Source organism: Oncorhynchus masou, chromosome 13 (assembly GCF_036934945.1).
Source record: "Oncorhynchus masou masou isolate Uvic2021 chromosome 13, UVic_Omas_1.1, whole genome shotgun sequence".
Lineage (NCBI taxonomy): Eukaryota > Metazoa > Chordata > Actinopteri > Salmoniformes > Salmonidae > Oncorhynchus > Oncorhynchus masou.
The window spans coordinates 40,277,577-40,300,638 of NC_088224.1; the positions used below are offsets into that span (position 1 = coordinate 40,277,577).

At 43.9% G+C, this 23,062-nt stretch overlaps 3 protein-coding genes across 4 annotated transcripts; 1 reads left to right on the forward strand and 2 right to left on the reverse strand.

Annotated features, from left to right (window-relative positions):
- The first annotated feature begins 66 nt into the window (after window positions 1–66).
- anxa14 (annexin A14) lies at window positions 67–18,905 on the forward strand. Of its 2 annotated transcripts, none has more exons than XM_064983871.1 (13): window positions 67–799; window positions 3,068–3,107; window positions 3,636–3,732; window positions 3,881–3,969; window positions 4,097–4,210; window positions 6,584–6,674; window positions 6,848–6,927; window positions 10,157–10,195; window positions 10,297–10,387; window positions 10,477–10,572; window positions 10,844–10,899; window positions 10,977–11,084; window positions 18,347–18,905. In XM_064983871.1, exons 2-13 carry the CDS (start codon window positions 3,081–3,083, stop codon window positions 18,404–18,406), a joined length of 948 nt encoding a protein of 315 aa, XP_064839943.1. In that variant the 5' UTR covers window positions 67–799; window positions 3,068–3,080; the 3' UTR covers window positions 18,407–18,905. The 2 variants fall into 2 exon arrangements, with proteins under 2 accessions (XP_064839943.1, XP_064839944.1); XM_064983872.1 differs by lacking the exon at window positions 67–799 and adding an exon at window positions 2,386–2,453.
- Window positions 18,906–20,059: 1,154 nt separating this feature from the next.
- On the reverse strand, window positions 20,060–21,312 carry LOC135553332 (proteoglycan 4-like; the record flags this gene model as incomplete). The annotated part of the gene is made up of 2 exons (XM_064985488.1): window positions 20,060–20,149; window positions 20,479–21,312. Coding segments are annotated over 2 exons (924 nt in total), but the record flags the coding sequence as incomplete, so codon positions are not given.
- Window positions 21,313–22,038: 726 nt separating this feature from the next.
- On the reverse strand, window positions 22,039–22,617 carry LOC135552318 (proteoglycan 4-like; the record flags this gene model as incomplete). Its single annotated transcript, XM_064983875.1, has 1 exon — window positions 22,039–22,617. A coding segment is annotated over one exon (579 nt), but the record flags the coding sequence as incomplete, so codon positions are not given.
- Between the last annotated feature and the right edge of the window lie 445 nt (window positions 22,618–23,062).

Below are 23,062 nucleotides of genomic sequence, written 5' to 3' on the forward strand. Positions count from 1 at the left end.
TCTTATCAATTGTTGAAATGCTGTTCATCTGAAATGTCTTGTTCTTTCGTAGATCTTCAATTATAGATAAATTACAGTATGCTGTCCATGTATTGTGTCATCCAGTGCTTTCACATGTTATTATAATACAGAAACGGTGAGGGGTGAGCAGTGGTACTGTGTCTGACCGTCATCTAGATTGGCTATCAGGATCCACACAGACATAATCTAGAAACACTGAGCAAGTTGTCCTGAATACCATGGTGATGTGCGTACAAGATACAGGACTGTTAAGAGCGAGACAAGTCAACTGATAGTATAGTATGTGACCCTACTCTGTACAGAACATACTACGCATAAGTACATGCTTGTAGATCCAGGTTAAATGCATCGGATTTATTCGTAGTCAAATCCTTCACAGATTGGCACATCTCAAGCCTGCATTTATACATACAGTACAATGAACTAAATGGCAATAGAGATAAGACAGAATGATACTGGATACATTTTAAAATGGTGACTTTTATATCCGGCAAGCTAAAGTGGAACAATTGTGCATCATATCCGTCCAACCGATACACACAGAAACGTCCCATTGTTGACAGTGGACACACACACAGTAAAACCCACATATCTCATTTCACTCTGCTCCAGGAACAGAGTACAGACAATATCCTAGGCACAAGGTGGACACACACACAGTAAAACCCACATATCTCATTTCACTCTGCTCCAGGAACAGAGTACAGACAATATCCTAGGCACAAGGTGGACACAGTAAGGAAGAGAGTGGAACTTTCCAAGTTCCTCACCAAACCAGGTAAGCATTGTATTTGTAATGGAAACCCAGCTGCCTCTTTGTCTAGTAAATGTACTTATCAGTAATAATGTGTAAATGTATGTATCAGTAATTATGTGTAAATGTATGTATCAGTAATAATGTGTAAATATATGTATCAGTAATAATGTGTAAATGTATGTATCAGTAATAACGTGTAAATGTATGTATCAGTAATAATGTGTAAATGTATGTATCAGTAATAATGTGTAAATGTATGTATCAGTAATAATGTGTAAATGTCATTGTAAATCACCAGCTTGTTTCATGTGGCTGTAAATATGCGTCTCTTTACTTTGGAGCCGCCTCCAACACACCATCCCCTCTGTGTCGCTCTCTCTCCCTCTGTCTCCCTCTCTCATTTCAAGTCCAATAATCTTTGACTGAGTCACGTGGAAATACAGAGAGAAGTAGAATGTTGTCTCTCTCGCTCTCTGTAATGTTAAACGGAAGGAACAAGGTCAGAGCTGTTGAATGGATATCTGATCTTAGGGGGTTTCACATGTCCTGGGTGTTGCATTGCTTCTTTGTTGAACTCTATCCATTCTAAACATGAAGGTTTCAGTCCCTCTTGTTTAAGTTAAGAGGCAACGCTAAGAATCAGGTGCTAGAAGTTAAATTAATAAACATATTGGATAGAAGGGTCAAATCCGATGTTTTCTGTTTTAGTATTGTCCTGAATTCACCTGAAATGTATTTGGGCTTCGTTTTACCTGGATTGTCTTCAGAATTTGATACATGTTCTTTCTTCTTTACAATTCTCTCACAAAGGAAAGTCTTTTGATTCGATTCAGTCAAAACCGGACAATTTGTTTCTGTGGTAAAGGTTGAGGAAAACTTCCTTGCCCTGAACAAAACCTCACCCTCATAAGCGTTCAAAGGCGGCATTTACCTTTTGTAAGAAGGAACTTACCCCAGACACCCGGATAACAGATCTGATTGAATAGGCCAGGGTTTCCCTTACTTGGTGCACGTTTTGGTTTTAGCTCTGGCACTACACAGCTGATTTCACATAGTCAACTAATCATCAAGCTTGGGTCATCTGTGGGTCCCGAGGATGGAGTTTGGGAAACGCTGGAATAGTCTCCTAGATTGTGAGCTGGTTTGGTATGTTGAATGGTGAGCTTAGTTATCTTGTGACTTATCGTGTAGATTCTTCGATTAAACTCAGCTGTTCATAATGCCATTCATGACATCTTCCTTTACCCCAATCAAAGTATTCCCTGCTTAAAGATACCATATGTATATGAAAACAAACCAGCCCTCCTATTACTATTATGGACCGTTATTAGTTATCATTTTTATGGTCAACTATGTCAAGTCAAATGTATTTATAAAGCCCTTTTGACATCAGCAGATGTTCAAGGGTCTCTTGGCCTTAACCAGATGTCTCCTCAGCTAGGAATGTTAGACATTTCCTAGTTATCTACGAGAGTTGCCATGGATATCTGATGGACCAATGGCAATGACCTGCGTGTGGGTCCTGAGCTCTCATTGGTTCAAAAATAATATTTTTGCAAGAGGAATTTGAGTGGAAGAAAAGGAGGCGGGTGCAGTAAGGGCAGTTTTGTTGTTGTAAGGGCAGTTTAGCTACTTGCTCACCTTTCGTTCTGACTACTGGTTGTCTTTGTCACAGGTAGGAACTAGTACTATTATTATTTATCTGAGTGTGTATATTAGTGACCATATTGCCAAATTACAAAAATGTGAGTGACTTTAGAGTGGTTTCTGTTTTTTGGGCAGGCATCCTTTATGAATTTCAGACTTTTATGATGTGGGCTAAGTTCAAGTTTTATTGCCACATACACAAGTATAGTGAAATGCAAGCTCTATCAAACAGTGCAGTAATCAATATCAAAATAGTATAACAATAAAAATATATATAAAGAAAAGCCAACAAATAAGAAAGAGGACATTGGTTACACTTTCTATGAACCACCTGTATATAAGGCATATTTAATGCATTTATAGTGCCTTCTACACTATAAAGCATTTTAGACTTAATAAACCTTAATTACAGGTGGTGATTGTGTAAAACACACTTCTATAAAGGCTATCAATGCACTCAAATGTATTTAACAACATTTAACAAATGCATTTCATTTGACTTATGATGGCTCATGACTGCTTCGGTGATCAAATCTGAGTTTTCAGCAATGACACGTTCCCTCATTCCTCACATGTCTTCATTCATGCATGAAACAGTGGTGTGGTTGTATTAAATGGTCTTTCTCGTTTCCTCTTTCGTAGGTGAAATTCAGACATGGACATGGAGTACTTGCCATCCTACGTGAGTGTTAGGAATCTCTGTCCCCTTTGTCTATCCATCTTTCATCTCTTCTTTATCTGTCGACATCTCTGCATCTTAGTTGTGTCACTTTTTCATTCGCCTTACCTGTCCTACCGCCTCTTTTTCCTGCACGATGGTTGACGATTGTATGTTTAGAATTCTTACAATCCTCCATTGTGAAATGGAAGCGTGTGAAACCTTCAGGATAATGCCCACCCAGGCAAAATGCACATTTCGGTTTCACTCCCCTCTCTCTCCCTCACAGTCCTCATCTTGTCACTGTTTTGCTGAGCTCTCTCTCACTCCCCTTTCTCACTCCCCTTTCTCACCCCCCCCATCCTCTCATCTCCTTGTAATTCCACTTAACTATTTTCTTCACCCTCTTCTATTTTGTCCCATTTCCAATGCCTTTTCTCTGTCTTACCCTACCCCCATATCTGTCTATTTCCCCTATCGTCACCCTCTATCCTCTCCTCCATTGGCCTTGACCTTCCTCTCTCACTCATTATTTCGCTGGTCCTCTCCTAGGAGATGTCCTGGGGTACCTTGGGTACTGTAAGGCCCTTCCTTAACTTCCATGCTAAGAGAGATGCTCTGAGCATTCAGGCTGCGCTGGAACAGAAAGGTACAGCCTCAGTCATCATAACTCATAATGATTATAAAGCATATGGGCTTCAAGGCTCGTTTTGTTCTACCCTTGGGTATTAAAAATGATTTGCGTTATTTTATTGAAAAAATTCTTAACAAGATCTCCTTTACCGGTCTGATTACAGATGCACCTACTCTGATAAAAATCCTGACCAACCGCAGCAATACTCAAAGACAAATCATCGCTCAGATCTTCAAAACCATCACTGAGAAGGTAACTAGTAACTACAATACTGGGACATGGTTACCCACTTCAAATCCTAAACTCAGCCATTACAGCTAAAAATTCCAAACTGACCATAGTTCAGACACACTGACTATGTGTTGTCCCCCTGAACCAGGAGCTGTCCTCTGGGCTGAAGAAGGCCCTGTCTGGGGAGTTGGAGAATTTGCTGTTGGCCTTGCTGATGACCCCACTGCAGTTTGAGGCCTATCGTCTGAGACAAGCCATGGAGGTGAGGGATGGTGGGACAGATGGAGACAGGAGAAAGAGGGTGGAAGGGAGGGATAGAGAGAGAGAGAGAGACTTTTTAAATAAAACAAATACCTTTATTAGTCCAATAATTTACATCACTTTAGTACACTCTTTATTCATTGTAACAGTAATAAACAGTTCAAACCAAGCCACTCCTCGTCGTCCACTGTACATAGAACCCCACACCTCTACAAGGTCCCCCAGATGGTTCACCACAGTAAGCATTATTCAGTGTCAGCCAAGCTCTGTGATCTTTACATCCCACCCGCTGCATCTCATACTTTCTGGTCTTCAACACTGACATTTTTAACTGCCCCAATAAGTCTAGGACATCCTGCTCTGCCCCACTGTATCCCCCCAGTAAGTCTAGGACATCCTGCTCTGCCCCACTGTAGCCACCCAGTAGGTCTAGGACATCCTGCTCTGCCCCACTGTATCCCCCCAGTAAGTCTAGGACATCCTGCACTGGCCAACTGTAGCTCCCGAGTAAGTCTAGGACATCCTGCACTGGCCCACTGTAGCCCCCCAGTAAGTCTAGGACATCCTGCTCTGCCCCACTGTAGCCCCCCAGTAAGTCTAGGAAATCCTGCACTGGCCCACTGTAGCCCCCCAGTAAGTCTAGGACATCCTGCACTGGCCCACTGTAGCCCCCCAGTAAGTCTAGGACATCCTGCACTGGCCCACTGTAGCTCCCGAGTAAGTCTAGGACATCCTGCACTGGCCCACTGTTGCCACCCAGTAAGTCTAGGACATCCTGCACTGGCCCACTGTAGCCCCCCAGTAAGTCTAGGATATCCTGCACTGGCCCACTGTAGCTCCCGAGTAAGTCTAGGACATCCTGCACTGGCCCACTGTTGCCACCCAGTAAGTCTAGGACATCCTGCACTGGCCCACTGTTGCCCCCCAGTAAGTCTAGGACATCCTGCACTGGCCCACTGTAGCCCCCCAGTAAGTCTAGGACATCCTGCACTGGCCCACTGTAGCCCCCAGTAAGTCTAGGACATCGTGCACTGGCCCACTGTAGCCCCCCAGTAAGTCTAGGACATCCTGCTCTGGCCCACTGTAGCCACCCAGTAAGTCTAGGACATCCTGCTCTGCCCCACTGTAGCTCCCCAGTAAGTCTAGGACATCCTGCTCTGCCCCACTGTAGCACCCCAGTAAGTCTAGGACATCCTGCTCTGGCCCACTGTAGCCACCCAGTAAGTCTAGGGCATCCTGCTCTGCCCCACTGTAGCCACCCAGTAAGTCTAGGGCATCCTGCTCTGGCCCACTGTAGCTCCCCAGTAAGTCTAGGACATCCTGCTCTACCCCACTCTATTCCCCCAGTAAGTCTAGGATATATTGCTCTGGCCCACTGTCGCCCCCCAGTAAGTCTAGGACATCCTGCTCTGGCCCACTGTAGCTCCCCAGTAAGTCAAGGACATCCTGCTCTACCCCACTCTATTCCCCCAGTAAGTCTAGGATATATTGCTCTGGCCCACTGTCGCTCCCCAGTAAGTCTAGGACATCCTGCTCTGGCCCACTGTCGCCCCCCAGTAAGTCTAGGACATCCTGCTCTGGTCCACTGTCGCCCCCCAGTAAGTCTAAGACATCCTGCTCTGGCCCACTGTCGCCCCCCAGTAAGTCTAGGACATCCTGCTCTAGCCCACTGTAGCTCCCCAGTAAGTCTAGGATATATTGCTCTGGCCCACTGTCGCCCCCCAGTAAGTCTAGGACATCCTGCTCTACCCCACTCTATTCCCCCAGTAAGTCTAGGATATATTTCTCTGGCCCACTGTCGCCCCCGAGTAAGTCGAGGACATCCTGCTCTAGCCCATCTCCCCATAACCAACCCTTCCCTCTTCTCTCAGTTCACCTCAAACAATAGAAAAGCCATGCTAACCTCCTCCACATCTCCCGCCCTCTTGACAAACACTGCCACATCATCAGCATAAGCCAGCACTTAACTGAACCCTACCTACTGTCCCCGGAACTGCCATCACCTACAGCCTCTCCCTCAGCCTACACAGCAGTGGTTATATAGCTAGACAGTAGAGCTGACTCGAGAGTGGACACACCTGTCTAATCCCTCTTCGAACTGGCCGGCTCAGCCCACCCCCCACATTTACCATATCTGAAGCCCCAGAGGACAATGATCTAAACCCACTACCCATGTTCCTAAACAGATAGGCATGCCACACTTTCAAAAGTTTTATCTTCATCGATTGAAATGAGTCCAAGATCCTGATCATACATCCTAGTGAAGTCTGTGAGGGAGGGCAGGTGCATGGAACATTGATCAGACATACTGTAAATGTGCAGATGAGCAACATACAGTAATTGAAATGAGAAATTGTATTTTTATTCTATCCAGGGCATTGGCACAGATGAGGAGGGTTTGCTAGAGATTCTGTGCACCAGGTCACCCAAGGCGCTTGCCAACATCACCTCCACCTACAAGGAGCGTAAGTTACACCACCTCAAGGATATTACAAAAGACGTCATTATCTATATCGCTGCAATCCCTTCATAACACCGCATGGCAGAATTGCTCTTCCATCAATACAGTTCTACTGTGATATGTTCTAATGAAGTATTCAGAGGCCAAATAACGTCCCCATAACTTGTGTGTGTTTAGAGTATAATAAGGATCTGGAGACGGACCTGAAGGGGGAGACCAGTGGGGACTTTGCCAAACTCGTCCTGGCCTTACTCAAGGTAAACCTTTGTCCCTCTCCTCTCCCGGGACAGAAATCCTCTTCACTGGAGCCTTGTTGTAAGACACCAACATGTTACACTTATTAGAAGATCCTCTAAAAGATTGTCTGATAAATGACTAAATTGTACATGTGCATTTTAACCCTTGTGTAGTCTTAGCACTCTGTATACTCCCCTTGCCCTAAGGGTAAACAAATGACCCGCCTTCAATAAACCCCTAAAATAAAGCAGCTTAATTGAATTTTAAACCCCAAATCTATTTTGCATGAAGAAACAACCTGTCCATTCATCACAAACTTTGTGAATACCTGGGTTTTCCCTCTTCACAATGCAGAAAGTGCATTTAATCAGTGGACACCACTCGTTTTTATTACAACACACCTGTCATAATTGTTTTCTTTACTAAAGTAGAGGTTTATTATTATTGCTAAAGGTACTGCATAGGTGTAAACATACATTTTTAGCAAGATATAGCACTTGTACAGCCTAAGAAAGTAGCGGAAATGTACAGAAAGTAGTTTTGAATACATTTTATTGAAGGGAAACAATAACAGTCTTGAACTTTTTTGGCAATATAGTGATATATTCTTATATACTGTACAATGAGGAATTCAACTCCCATTTTTTAACCATTGCCCCCACCCACAAGGTGGATAAACAACAACAATAAATAAGAATAAAATAATAGATACAAAACAAAAATGTGAAGAACATTAATCAATCAACTCGAATTAGCACATGTAGGACAGTATGCAAGTGTGTGTGCATGGACTTTGCAGATGTATTTCTCACATGTGCAGCACATAGTATTTGTTTTACAGACCTTCTTTGGGGGACAGAATTGGCATCTCCTCCTCTTGCCTGCCCCAGCCGCAGCCTCAGGTGGATAAGGACAAGATTCAGCCCCCTGAACAGCTTTCACAAGCGCTGCAGAGGATGCTTTGCGGGGGAGGTGCTCCCTTCTTTGAATGTGTGGGGTTATAAGTACCTGTCCCAGCTGTTTCAGGAACACCCTCCACTTGTTCCACTTATCAGGCATCCAGGTAGGGTTGATATTGTTCCATATCATGAAGGCATTGCATGAGGACACATCAATGATATAATGGAAGATGACCACCAGAGGCCAGCGGGCAGTCCTTCAGCTGTAAGTTCCAATCATCTTGTCCAGGTTGTCCACACCTCCTTTGTTGTGGTTGTAGGCCAGGATGATGTCTGGCTTCCTCTTCTCACAATCACTGATCTCAGCTGTTTAGTGCAGTGTGCCCAGGACAACCACATTCTTTTTTCTTTTTAGGGCGTTAAGATACTAGAGTGGTGGTGGGGGTGAAGGCAAACTTTGATGAGAAAGCCTCTCTCCCCCTTGTTGCAAGGAGTGCAGGGGGGAGCTCAGGTTTGTTTTTTAGTACTGTGCCAACCATGGAGATCTTCCTCTTCAGGAGCTGCTGGTTGTGTGCGTTTTGTTTTTTGTGTGTTTTTGTGGTGTGCAAATGATTTTATAACTGCCCTGAGACAATCGTTGTACCCTGGTGGTGTACAGCTTTCATGGAAATATGAACAAAGGCAATGTTTCACATTTTTTAATGTTGGGGTCACTCTCGGAAAAGCAATCAAATTTCAAGTTGAAAAATATCATTGAGGGGGTTCTCTCTGCTTTTAAACATAGTGGCTGGTCATTTTTGACCCATAAATCTTCTTAGGGCTGCAATCCCGTAACGGGATCGATATGACAACAGCCAGTGAAAATGCAGGGCGCCAAATTCAAAACAACAGAAATCTCATAATTAAAATTCCTCAAACATATATGTATCTTATATCGTTTTAAAGGTAATCTTGTTGTTAATCCCACCACAGTGTCCGATTTCAAATAGGCTTTACAGTGAAAGCACCACAAACGATTGTTAGGTCAGAGCCAAGCCACAGAAAAACCCTGCCATTTTTCCAGCCAAAGAGAGGAGTCACAAAAAGTACAAATAGAGATAAAATGAATCACTAACCTTTGATGATCTTCATCAGATGACACTCAAAGGACTTCATGTTACACAATACATGTATGTTTTGTTTGATAAGTTCATATTTTAAAAAATCTCAGTATAACTTGGCGCGTTACGTTCACGAGTTCCAAAAACATCCGGTGATATTGCAGAGAGCCACATCATTTTACAGAAATACTCATTATAAATGTCGATAAATACAATTGTTAGACATGAACATATAGATATACCTCTCCTTAATGCAACCGCTGTGTCAGATTTCAAAAAAAACTTTACGGAAATTCCAAACCTTGCAATAATCTGAGATGGCGATCAGAAAATAAATAAAATTATCTGCCATGTTGGAGTCAACAGAAATCAGAAATCACATTATAAATATTCCCTTACTTTTGACGATCTTCATCAGAATGCACTCCCAGGAAACACAGTTCCACAATAATTGCTTGATTTGTTCGATAATGTCCATTATTTATGTCCAAGTAGCTACTTTTGTTAGCGCGCTTAGTACACAAATCCAAACGCTCGTGCAGGTCCATACGAACGTCGGATGAAAAGTTATATTACAGGTCGAAGAAACTTGTCAAACTAAGTATAGAATCAATCTTTAGGATATTGTTATCTTAAATCTTCAATAAAGTTCCAACCGGAGAATTCCTATATCTGTAGAGAAGCCATGGAACGCAGGTCGCTAATCATGTGAAATGCACGTGACCAGGAACTGGCTCTCTGCCAGACCACTGACCCAAAGAGCTCCCATCCGGGCTCTACAACACAGTATAAGCTTCATTCAAGTTTCTAAAGACGGTTGACATCCAATGGAAGCCCTAGGAAGTGCAACTTTATCCATATCCCACTGTGTATTCAATAGGGGCTGTGTTGAAAATCAACCAACCTCAGATTTCCCACGTCCTGTTTGGATTTCTTTTCAGGTTTTTGCCTGCCATATGAGTTCTGTTATACTCGCAGACATCATTCAAACAGTTTTAGAAATGTCAGAGTGTTTTCTATCCAATACTAATAATACTATGCATATACGGTGTATTAGCAACTGGGACTGAGGAGCAGGCCGTTTACTGTGGGCACCTTTCATCCAAGCTACTCAATACTGCCCCTGCAGCCATAAGAAGTTAAGACAACACAAGGGTTAAAAAGGCAAATAATATAATAAAAAATGTTTAGAAATACTGATCTTGATCCCACTCTCTTCCTCTATTCCTCTACTGCTTCACACTCAATAGAAGAAAAGGGTAGTAGGAATGGTGCAAAGAGACACAGAGGTACGTACAGTGTGTAAAGCACGAGTGTACTACACCATGCATTTTTGAGTGGTGTGTGTGTGTGTGTGTGTGTTTAATCGTATGTGCTTGTGACTGACCAGGCTCTCGCTGAAGCTATCAATCAGGCGAAGGCTGATCCTGGACCATGGATCACCATTCTGACTACCAGAGACTCTGAACATCTTAACAAAGGTGTGTGTGTGTGGTTTTACTGTGTATGCATGTGTGTGGGCCTTTTTTTAGATTGAACTTTCTGTAACACTGTTGTGTTGTGCGTGCAGTGTTCGTCAATTTGGAGAGTGAGAAGCAAGAGACAGTGGATAAAGCAATAGAGAAAGCATTCAGTGGAGATGTGAGACTTGGGCTGAAAACATTGGGTAAAACACTGGAATGTGTGTGCATGTGTGTGGGTGTGCATCCCTGTGTGTGTGTGTGTGTGTGTGTGTGTGTGTGTCATGTGTTTCATGTGTTTCATGTGTACATCTATCTTACATCATATGCTTACATCATTACTAATGAAATGGATGTCTGGTGAAAACGTGCCCACAAGCAGCAGAGCACGGAGTGCACTGTACATACAGTAGAGGTATGTGAATATGTGCAGGGACTCACACACAAAGGATCACTAACCTTTCTCTCTGATAACAGTGCGTTGCATACAGAGCCCAAACCTCTACCTGGCTCAGAGACTGGAGACCATGAAGGTAAACGTGTTCCGAACACATGAGTCCGTCTGTCTTTGGGGGTGTTCGGTTGGTTAAACTCTGTTTGTACCCTCCAGGCAGCCATAGTCCAGGGGGTGATGGTGTCCCACAGTGAGGAGGATCTGCTGTGTGTGAGAGTGGCTTATCTCAGACAGACGGGCACCTCACTCTATACAGCCCTACAGGTCAGGCACACACATACACATGGACACACACACACACACACACATATACAATCATATGTACACTGTATGTGTACCCAGTGGTGTAGTGGGGTCTACAGGCAGGTATATCCACGTTAAAAAAAAATGGGCATTGCCTATACTCACGTCTTCATCCCCACTGATGCGTATCAAAGTATTGTAGTAGAGGTACACGCCTTATCATATATTATATTACGGGAGACAATTTTAGTGCTCATCAATGCATTCTCTACCAGAACATTGGTTGGCCCTCTTTGATGTCACATAGGTTAATACATTGCTGTGTTTTCCCACTGTACCAAACAGCAATACTAAACTTTATACATCTGAGTTACCACCCCCGGTCTCGGTGATGGTTAACTCTGGAAATCTATTTGGTCTCTACTGAGTTAAATCAGCTTTGAGTTTTCTTGCACCTTATTTGTGGAACAATCTTCAAATGTTCTTAAATTTGAGGTTCTGGTGCCTAGAGGGCATTTCAGAAAGCTGATTGAGGATGTTATTACTGATGAATGTGTTCGTTTTTTTTATGGACGTTTTTCTTCTTCCTGCTTGCATTTTGTATTTGTATTTTGATGTGTGTATTTTCTGTAATTCAGGACTCATCTGTAAAAGAGATCTTGGTCTCAATATGACTCCCTGATACAATAAAGGTTCAATCAAAAAATATATTATGTAGAACAATAGAGAAATCATGCATAAAGTAGCCTACACAAATGCAGCTCTCAAACCCTTCTTCTCCGTCTTACATCGCCCACTATTGACTTCGTGTGAACTACAGATGTAGGAGCTTACTTTTTGATTTGATTTGATCACTCATTTGATGTTTTAAAAAGGCTTCTAAAGTTTTTAAATACCATTTTGGAAATTCAGACCCCTACAAAAATAACCATGAATTATAATCCACATAATAATTCACATTTCCTGTTGCTGCAGGATTATTTCCCTGCTGAAGTAAACTAGCTCCAATTAAGATCCTACATCTGTACAATTCCGATGCTGTGTATTACATTTAGAAACGTCAATAATCATTGCTTTCAAACCGTAAAAAAAACAACATATGCTGATATGCCTCTTATCTTTCATATCAGAGAGTAATATGATTTCAAATTTAAAAAAAGATTCACTTACTGTAGCAGTTTGGCACAGATCCACACGGCTGCTGTGCCTCCAGCCGAAGAACTACGCTTCAGCTCAATTTCCTCCCCAGTTGCACTCCCTGTTCTGATGCAAACTTCTCCAATGATGTCATCACACTAGAGCAGGGCTGTCCATCCCTGTTCCTGGAGAGCTACCGTCCTGTAGGTTTTGACTCCATCTCTCATCTAGATTACCTGATTCTAATAATTAGCTGGTTGAGAAGCTGAATCAGGTTAGTTACAAGTGGGGTTGGAGTGAAAACCTACAGGAGGGTAGCTCTCCAGGAACAGGGATGGACATCCCTGTGCTAGAGCATCCTAGCATCCCTATTGCATCCCAGAGCAAATCTAAACAGACATTGTGATTTATTATAGGTTATATTAACTAGGTCTTTTATTTAGTTTTCCTTATAACATATTTTATCATTTCTGTTTATTTATACTTGTCTTCATTTCTTGTTGTATATGTATTTTTGTGTTCTTTAATGTCTTCCTCAACTAATTGCTGCACCTGGTCGTTCATCAGAGCCTTCTGTGGACCATGTGTTGTTCTCCAGGACGAGGATGATAAATCATTCCACAAAATCACAGTCGATTGTATTGCAATCACCAGGCAGTGAAGTGTAGATGGAAAGTGTGTCAAGTAATATGGAACTGGTTTTTATTTCTTTAAGATACATCTGAAATATGTTCAGGTTAATGGCAAAGTGAAATGTTGTTGTCATAAATTATGTCTGATATACGCTACCGTTCAAAAGTTTGGAGTCACTTAGAAATGTCCTTGTTTTAGAAAGAAAAGCATTAGAATTAGAAATTAGCCTTTAACTGAGAGGGATGGGCTGTATAGCCTAACCTAGGCCTACTAATGTTTCAGCCTACTTTTATTTCCCTGTTTTTTTGTTGCTATTATTACTTGGGGTTCCCCGTGTCCCTTGGGGGAGGTATATGTAGGCTGGGCTATTGATTTTATTTTTCTCCCCTCTTTTACTGTGGTCTGGACGAGGGCAACTGTGTCATTTACTCAATGCGGGGTGGAGAGGATGAGGCATTTCTTTGGTGGGGAGAGGGAGACGTGCGTTGCTAACTGTTCCCGGTTTTTGTTTTATTCGGGAACACATAATTGAGACTGAGCGGGGGGGTAATAGATCCAACGGGATGTGTCGAGTTGTTTGGGAACTCGGCTGGGGTGTTCAGAGATTATTATTTTATGTACACCATTTATTTTCCTTTTATGTGAACGCAGCTGTAATTACTATCCACTTTACCCAGCGATGACTTGCGCTAAAGTTCGATTACTGCTCGATGACGATGACTAGTACCTTAAATCTATTGACATGGACCTGCCATGGTCTAGGGCATGCAATAAAACGAAAAAAGATACTATGTGCTCTAAAAAAGGAAAAAGCACACATCGCGCTATTACAATAGACACACCTTTGTGATGCTGAACATGCCAAATCCGCAGAGCTTGGGTGGGACAGGTGTATTTCTCATCTTTCAAATCAAACAGTAGAGGCACAGCCATACTTATCCATAAAAATGTTCCATTCATAATTGACAAAAACATATCTAATAATAATAATAATATATCTGATCCGGAGGGGAGATTTATTTTGATAACTGGGTCACTATATGGTCAACCAATTACTATATTAAACATATACGCCCCTAACACAGATACTCCTGCCTTCATGTCAAAAATTATAACCCTGTTCAATGAGCATTGTGTCTCCTTTGGCGTGGTGGCCGGAGATTTTAATTGTACCCTTAACCCAACCCTAGACAAATCATCTCAAGTCCCCACCACAAATCCTAGATCTGCAAATATGTTGAACTCTCTTACTAAAGAGATGGGACTGATAGATATCTGGAGAGAGACTAATAGCTCATCTATGGACTATACATACTACTCTAATGTCCATAACACCTACTCCCGTATAGATTACATTTTTATCCCAAAGAGTTTCATAAATTCAGCCACTTGTACAATCGGACCCATAGCACTTTCAGATCACGCCTTTGTCCACCTCCGCTTTGACCTCTGCAAAAACATCCCGAGGTAAAAGAGCTGGAAATTCAACACCTCCATGTTATCTAACGAAGCGTTCCATACATTGGTAACTACATGGATAGACAACTACACACAAGACAACAAAGATTCTCCTGTTTCTCCGGTCACAATGTGGGACGCTGCCAAAGCCACACTGAGGTCATCTAATTGCATATGCTTCCTCTAAGAAAAAAGCAATGGAAGCACACAGGCTAGATCTTGAGAGGGAGCTGGAATGCTGTGAAAAAATACATAAACAATCCCTAGACAGCATCTCCTGGAGTCAACTTAAAGCAGCCAAAGCCAATCTGAATTTGGACTATACTCGGGAGATAAAAAAAGGTTTATTTTCTAAACAGAAATACCATGAGTATAGCAATAGACCCAGGAGATTGCTTGCTTACCAATTAAAAAAGGAGTAGTCAGAGCGTACAATCATGGCTATCCGAACAGCAGAGGATGAGGTCACATATGACCCAAAAAAGATTTGAACTTTTCATGATTTTTACTGCAAACTATATACCTCTGAGAGAAAACACACGGAGGCAGAACTCCACTCTTTCCTAGAGGGAATCTCGCTACCTAAACTATCAGAGACCGACCAAGAAGATCTCAACTCCCCCTTCACTCCTGAGGAGATCCTGAAGGCAATTACCTCCATGCCACCTAATAAGTCCCCAGGCCCAGATGGATTCCCCAGAGAGTTCTACAAAGCTTTTTGGCCCCAGCTCAGCCCTATCTTCATGCCATTGCTGGAGGATTTTTGTTCTCCCAGACTCAATGCACACAGCTCGCATTACAGTGTTGCTAAAAAAGGACAAGGACCCCCTATCCTGCTCGTCCTTCCGGCCCATAAGCTTGTTGGATTTTGACTATGAAATAATTACCAAATTGCTCGCCAAAAGACTAAACACTCTTCTTCCCAAAATAATAAAACAGATAATCTTCTGATAACATTCACCGTCTTTTTGATATTATTGATCAAGTAAACACACAGAGGACCCCTGTCCTGCTGGCTTCACTGGATGCTGAGAAGGCGTTTGACAGGATGGAGTGGAGCTATCTGTTTTCAGTCTTAGAAAAGTTCAATATAGGCCCAGATTTCATTAATTGGATCAAATCACTATACTCTCATCCAAATGCCATGGTGACTACTTATGGACTGAACTCTGACAGATTCCCTCTGGAACGAGGCACAAGACAGGGGTGCTCGCTGTCACCTCTGCTCTACTTGTTGGGGGCGGAGCCTCTGGCAGAGCTGATAAGGAGCAATCCAAGTATTATGGGTGTTTCTGCAGGCGGCCTGCAGCACAAGATTTCGCTTTACGCGGATGATGTCTTGCTCTACATATCCAACCCTGAGAAATCTCTCCCTCTCTTTTTAGACACAATTGCTCAGTATGGCAAGTTTTCAGGTTATAAGATCAATTTTAACAAATCCACTGTCTGCCCTCTCAATATTACACTCACCAGCTCTATGAAGACACTTTGTCCTTTCCAATGGAAAACACAGGGGTTTCAATACCTCGGGATCTTCATAACACCAGATCTGAATAGCCTTTTTAAGGAAAATTATCTTCCACTCCTGGATCGAATCAAGAACGATCTCCAAACCTGGATCTCCCTCCCAATTAGCTTAGTAGGAAGAATTAATGTCATCCGTATGAACGTCCTCCCTAGACTGAACTACTTATTTCAGATGCTCCCATGCTATCTCCCAGTTTCCTTCTTCAAAACAACTAACCAAAGCATTACCAAATTTATATGGGGCAATAAAAAACCTAGGATCAAGTTTTACACTCTATCAAAACCTGAATCTAAGGGTGGTCTTGCCCTTCCCTCCCTTCAATTGTATGGATTACAAACAGACAAGAGTCAACGTGGATTCAGATAGAAGCCCAATCCTGTGGTTCATTGCCCTTAAGCTCAATTATATTCATTAATAACTTTAGTGAAGTGGGCAACATAGCCAAAACCTTTGTGATTTACAGCACCCTAATAGCGTGGAGGGACTGTAAGAAATACCTGGGCATTTCCTCCCAAATATGTTCTCACTCGCCTATAGTAGGCAACCCAGACTTGCCAAAAGCCCTGAGGGATGCCAACTTTAATCTTTGGCATACTCTAGGAATCAGGACCTTTTCAGACCTATTTCATCAGAAAACCACTACACTGAAATCCTTTCAAGAGCTCTGCAGTGAATTCGATGTGCTAAGATCCCATTTTTTAAAATATCTTCAAATTAGACATGTAATTTCCTCATTTACCTCCAAGAGGAGGTTTAGAACTCAGGTGAATGAAGTTGAAACCCTTCTTGTCACAGCACAATCCATTAAAGGCTAAATATCTTACATCTATAGACTCCTTTCTGAGAAAGGAAGCTCCTCCTTTACTCATTTGAAAATAATCTGGGAAAAGGACCTTGGTCTGACTATCAGTGATGAGTTATGGGCGGAGGTCTGCGACAGGGTATACTGCTCCTCTACCAGTGTAAAAATGAAAGAATCTAATTACAAATTTTTGTACAAATTGTATTATACTCCTTTGAGACTCCATAGAATGAAAACAGATATGTCTCCTAACTGTAAAAGATGTACCTCTGAAAGTGGAACATATATGCATGTATTTTGGAGCTGTAGAGAGATTGCCAGATTCTGGCAATCTGTACATACTGCTGCACAGAAAATACTAGAGGTACAGTTTGATATGACCCTGTGTATCTATCTTCTTCATGCCCAGCAGGACTTTGTTCTTGATCCTGACAGAGAAAATTTGCTTATGACTATTACATACTTTGCTAAGAAATGTATTCTTCTATTGTGGGCCTCGAATACCCCTTCTACATTTAAAATGTGGATTGACCAGATTGTTGACTTTCTTCCTCTTGAAAAGCTCACTTATGACCTCCACAAGAGACAGCCCAAGTTTGATAGACTCTGGTCTCCACTATTCAACTATATTTCAAACTGGACAGAGTGAACGGGGTGACGAGGGAAATGTGCAGATACATGTTGTGTAAGGTACTGTAAAACCTAAAAACGAATTATTGGCCCGTCGTCTCAGCGAATGCTAGAAATAGCTGATAAGAACCTTGATAGTGCTGCTGCAAGTGTTATGTTTTTTTGTGTTTTTATTTTAATTTAGTTTTTGAGTACGTGTGCGTGTATGTATGTATGTATGTATGTATGTGTGTGTGTGTGTGTGTGTGTGTGTGTGTGTGTGTGTGTGTGTGTGTGTGTGTGTGTGCGCGCGCGTGCGTGCGTGCGTGCGTGCGTGCGTGCGTACGTACGTATGTATGTACGTATATATATATGCACCAAGGAAAATAAATAGATTAAGAAAAATAAATGTTTTTATTTGACTTTATCATTCATTTTAATTTTATTTTAATTTTTTCAAATGTATTATTATTTTTTTACTTTTTTTTTTTTAAGCCTGTCACATATGTGAATGTGGAATGTGTTTTGTTGGTTGATTGATTGAAAAACAAGAAAACTTAATAAAACTTTAAATTGAAAAAAAAAAGATTTAGAAATTAGAATAATTAGAAAGTAAGTCCAATATGGGCATATATAGTTTGAAAATAGAAGGATGGAGTAATAATGACTTTGTGGCTGTGTTAACTAGTGATGACCGTGCAAGGATGGTCTACCAGTCTCTTAACATCCAATTTGTGAGAGTGAAAACCTGAAAGAAATATAGGACAAAGTATATTTTTTTCTCACACAGGGTGCCTTTCCTTCACCGGGCTGGCCATTTGGGGCAGAATTAGAGTATGCCCATTTCTCCAGGCACCACTACACCACTGTGTGTACCCACCCACCAGATGTAATGCACATTTAGACTCCCACATGTACACACACTTATCTGCATGCCAGCTGCACACCTGTTTGAGGAATGAACAACAAAATCTATGTATTTATTTCCTGTAACAAATACAGTAGAAAGGCATGTCAATGAAAGTACCTATTTACAGTATCTCAACCAAGCAGCACAGTCTTTCAATAAAACTAATTACATTTTTTATTTTTTTATGTTCCAATGTTTTTCAACAGAAACAATTCAAAGGTGATCACCTACAAGCACTGCTGGCTATCTGTCGATCTGAAGACTAAAGGAATGAGTTTTGTGTACAATTTCACATTAGCTCAACCTACACATTACTATTCACATTTGAGTATTTACAGTAGACAGATGTAGGATCTTAATTTGAGCCAGTTTGCTACAGCAGGAAAACAATCCTGCATCAACTGGATATGTGAAATGTTATGTGGATTATAATTAATACCAAATATTGTAGCGGTTGATACATTTTCGTAAGGAAAATCAAGTCTGAAATCAAGTGAAAATTACAAACTTCAGAAGTCTTTTTAAACATTACATTCCCTGCATTGCAGGAAAGTTCTCCTTCAACACGGGGATCAAATAAAGATCCTACATCTGTATTGCTCTATGTCTCATTCCTGCACGGTAATGCAAGAAAATCAAACTTTGTCCTATTGCTAATGCTCATAATGTCTAATGTTACAGTAAAGTCACACCTTCAAGTGTACTTTAATTTGAAGTGTACTTCCATACATACTTTTATGAAAATAAAAATTGGATTACAATGAAGTATATTTTCTACAACGTTCATTCCTTCTAACCAGTGCATTCAAAAAACAAGCAGACAAAAATGGTCTAAAAGGGCAGTGGAGGCAAGTTCCTAAAACCGGCAACAAATATCTGCGCAAAAAAATTGACCCTTTGGTGACTGTTTACAACAAATTCAAGTTTAAGAACAACTTGCTTCTCTCCTAATATGTCCATATGCAAAGTTTAACCTCTATCATGAAATGTCAATGACTGGTGTTCCAGTAGAGAAAAATCCATACTTCCAGATACATATTTGCTTTGCTCATTAGCTTTGGTTTCATTCATAGCCAGTCAGTCTATTTAGCCTGAGCAATACAAGCTCCGGGCCAGGGGGTTGCACCGCTTAGAACCACGAGGTGTAGAGCAGAGGAGGCACCACAGAACACAACAGAGATGCTCTGGTTGCTGGTCTGCCACTTGGTGTGGTGGGTGGGACATGTGCTGCTGTTGTAGGAGCAGTGGTTGTAGTAGGAGCAGCGGTAGGAGCAGAAACAGCGGCTGTAGTAGGAGCAGTGGTTGTAGTAGGAGCAGAGGTTGTAGTAGGAGCAGCGGTAGGAGCAGGAGCAGTGGTTGTAGTAGGAGCAGGAGCAATGGTTGTAGTAGGAGCAGGAATAGTGGTTGTAGTAGGAGCAGCAGTTGTAGTAGGAGCAGGAGCAGTGGTTGTAGTAGGATCAGGAGCAGTGGTTGTAGTAGGAGCAGGAGCAGGAGCAGTAGTTGTAGTAGGAGCAGGAGCAGTGGTTGTAGGAGGAGAAGGAGTAGTGGTTGTAGTAGGAGCAGGAGCAGTGGTTGTAGTAGGAGCAGGAGCAGCGGTTGTAGTAGGAGCAGGAGCAGCGGTTGTAGTAGGAGCAGGAGCAGCGGTTGTAGTAGGAGCAGGAACAGCGGTTGTAGTAGGAGCAGGAGCAGTGTTTGTAGTAGGAGCAGGAGCAGTGTTTGTAGTAGGAGCAGGAGCAGTGTTTGTAGTAGGAGCAGGAGCAGTGGTTGTAGTAGGATCAGGAGCATTGGTTGTAGTAGGAGCAGGAGCAGTGGTTGGAGTAGGAGCAGGAGCAGCGGTTGTAGTAAGAGCAGGAGCAGCGGTTGTAGTAGGAGCAGGAGCAGCGGTTGTAGGAGCAGGAGCAGCGGTTGTAGGAGCAGGATCAGAGGTTGTAGGAGCAGGAGCATCGGTTGTAGGAGCAGGAGCAGCGGTTGTAGGAGCAGGAGCAGCGGTTGTCGGAGCAGGAGCAGCGCTTGTAGGAGCAGGAGCAGCGGTTGTAGTAGGAGCAGCGGTAGGAGCAGGAGCAGCGGTTGTAGGAGCAGGAGCAGCGGTTGTAGTAGGAGCAGGAGCAGTGGTTGTAGTAGGAGCAGGAGCAGTGTTTGTAGTAGGAGCAGGAGCAGTGGTTGTAGTAGGATCAGGAGCAGTGGTTGTAGTAGGAGCAGGAGCAGGAGCAGTAGTTGTAGTAGGAGCAGGAGCAGTGGTTGTAGTAGGAGCAGGAGCAGCGGTTGTAGTAGGAGCAGGAGCAGCGGTTGTAGTAGGAGCAGGAGCAGCGGTTGTAGTAGGAGCAGGAGCAGCGGTTGTAGTAGGAGCAGGAGCAGCGGTTGTAGTAGTAGCAGGAGCAGCAGTTGTAGTAGGAGCAGGAGCAGCGGTTGTAGTAGGAGCAGGAGCAGTGGATGTAGTAGGAGCAGGAACAGTGGTTGTAGTAGGAGAAGCAGTTGTAGTAGGAGCAGGAGCAGCGGTTGTAGTAGGAGCAAGAGCAGTGGTTGTAGTAGGAGCAGTGGTTGTAGTAGGAGCAGGAGCAGTGGTTGTAGTAGGAGCAGGAGCAGTGGTTGTAGTAGGAGCAGGAGCAGTGGTTGAAGTAGGAGCAGGAGCAGTGGTTGTAGTAGGAGCAGGGGCAGTGGTTGTAGTAGGAGCAGGAGCAGTGGTTGTAGTAGGAGCAGTGGTTGTAGTAGGAGCAGGAGCAGTGGTTGTAGTAGGAGCAGGAGCAGCGGTTGTAGTAGGAGCAGGAGCAGCGATTGTAGTAGGAGCAGGAGCAGCGGTTGTAGTAGGAGCAGGAGCAGTGGTTGTAGTAGGAGCAGGAGCAGTGGTTGTAGGAGCAGGAGCAGTGGTTGTAGTTGGATCAGGAGCATTGGTTGTAGTAGGAGCAGGAGCAGTGGTTGGAGTAGGAGCAGGAGCAGTGGTTGTAGTAGGAGCAGGAGCAGTGGTTGTAGTAGGAGCAGGAGCAGCGGTTGTAGTAGGAGCAGGAGCAGCGGTTGTAGTAGGAGCAGGAGCAGCGATTGTAGTAGGAGCAGGAGCAGTGGTTGTAGTAGGAGCAGGGGCAGTGGTTGTAGTAGGAGCAGGAGCAGTGGTTGTAGTAGGAGCAGTGGTTGTAGTAGGAGCAGGAGCAGTGGTTGTAGTAGGAGCAGGAGCAGCGGTTGTAGTAGGAGCAGGAGCAGCGATTGTAGTAGGAGCAGGAGCAGCGGTTGTAGTAGGAGCAGGAGCAGTGGTTGTAGTAGGAGCAGGAGCAGTGGTTGTAGGAGCAGGAGCAGCGGTTGTCGGAGCAGGAGCAGCGCTTGTAGGAGCAGGAGCAGCGGTTGTAGTAGGAGCAGCGGTAGGAGCAGGAGCAGCGGTTGTAGGAGCAGGAGCAGCGGTTGTAGTAGGAGCAGGAGCAGTGGTTGTAGTAGGAGCAGGAGCAGTGGTTGTAGTAGGAGCAGGAGCAGTGGTTGTAGGAGCAGGAGCAGCGGTTGTCGGAGCAGGAGCAGCGCTTGTAGGAGCAGGAGCAGCGGTTGTAGTAGGAGCAGCGGTAGGAGCAGGAGCAGCGGTTGTAGGAGCAGGAGCAGCGGTTGTAGTAGGAGCAGGAGCAGTGGTTGTAGTAGGAGCAGGAGCAGTGTTTGTAGTAGGAGCAGGAGCAGTGGTTGTAGTAGGATCAGGAGCAGTGGTTGTAGTAGGAGCAGGAGCAGGAGCAGTAGTTGTAGTAGGAGCAGGAGCAGTGGTTGTAGTAGGAGCAGGAGCAGCGGTTGTAGTAGGAGCAGGAGCAGCGGTTGTAGTAGGAGCAGGAGCAGCGGTTGTAGTAGGAGCAGGAGCAGCGGTTGTAGTAGGAGCAGGAGCAGCGGTTGTAGTAGTAGCAGGAGCAGCAGTTGTAGTAGGAGCAGGAGCAGCGGTTGTAGTAGGAGCAGGAGCAGTGGATGTAGTAGGAGCAGGAACAGTGGTTGTAGTAGGAGAAGCAGTTGTAGTAGGAGCAGGAGCAGCGGTTGTAGTAGGAGCAAGAGCAGTGGTTGTAGTAGGAGCAGTGGTTGTAGTAGGAGCAGGAGCAGTGGTTGTAGTAGGAGCAGGAGCAGTGGTTGTAGTAGGAGCAGGAGCAGTGGTTGAAGTAGGAGCAGGAGCAGTGGTTGTAGTAGGAGCAGGGGCAGTGGTTGTAGTAGGAGCAGGAGCAGTGGTTGTAGTAGGAGCAGTGGTTGTAGTAGGAGCAGGAGCAGTGGTTGTAGTAGGAGCAGGAGCAGCGGTTGTAGTAGGAGCAGGAGCAGCGATTGTAGTAGGAGCAGGAGCAGCGGTTGTAGTAGGAGCAGGAGCAGTGGTTGTAGTAGGAGCAGGAGCAGTGGTTGTAGGAGCAGGAGCAGTGGTTGTAGTTGGATCAGGAGCATTGGTTGTAGTAGGAGCAGGAGCAGTGGTTGGAGTAGGAGCAGGAGCAGTGGTTGTAGTAGGAGCAGGAGCAGTGGTTGTAGTAGGAGCAGGAGCAGCGGTTGTAGTAGGAGCAGGAGCAGCGGTTGTAGTAGGAGCAGGAGCAGCGATTGTAGTAGGAGCAGGAGCAGTGGTTGTAGTAGGAGCAGGGGCAGTGGTTGTAGTAGGAGCAGGAGCAGTGGTTGTAGTAGGAGCAGTGGTTGTAGTAGGAGCAGGAGCAGTGGTTGTAGTAGGAGCAGGAGCAGCGGTTGTAGTAGGAGCAGGAGCAGCGATTGTAGTAGGAGCAGGAGCAGCGGTTGTAGTAGGAGCAGGAGCAGTGGTTGTAGTAGGAGCAGGAGCAGTGGTTGTAGGAGCAGGAGCAGTGGTTGTAGTTGGATCAGGAGCATTGGTTGTAGTAGGAGCAGGAGCAGTGGTTGGAGTAGGAGCAGGAGCAGTGGTTGTAGTAGGAGCAGGAGCAGTGGTTGTAGTAGGAGCAGGAGCAGCGGTTGTAGTAGGAGCAGGAGCAGCG

What these genes read in the sequence shown, in the direction of transcription:
- anxa14 (XM_064983871.1), top strand. Translation starts at nt 3,081, where the DNA reads ATGGACATGGAGTACTTGCCATCCTAC. An exon ending in GTCTGAGACAAGCCATGGAG is followed by an intron (nt 4,211 to 6,583) that starts GTGAGGGATGGT and finishes TATTCTATCCAG; the next exon opens with GGCATTGGCACAGATGAGGA. An exon ending in CTCTGAACATCTTAACAAAG is followed by an intron (nt 10,388 to 10,476) that starts GTGTGTGTGTGT and finishes TTGTGCGTGCAG; the next exon opens with TGTTCGTCAATTTGGAGAGT.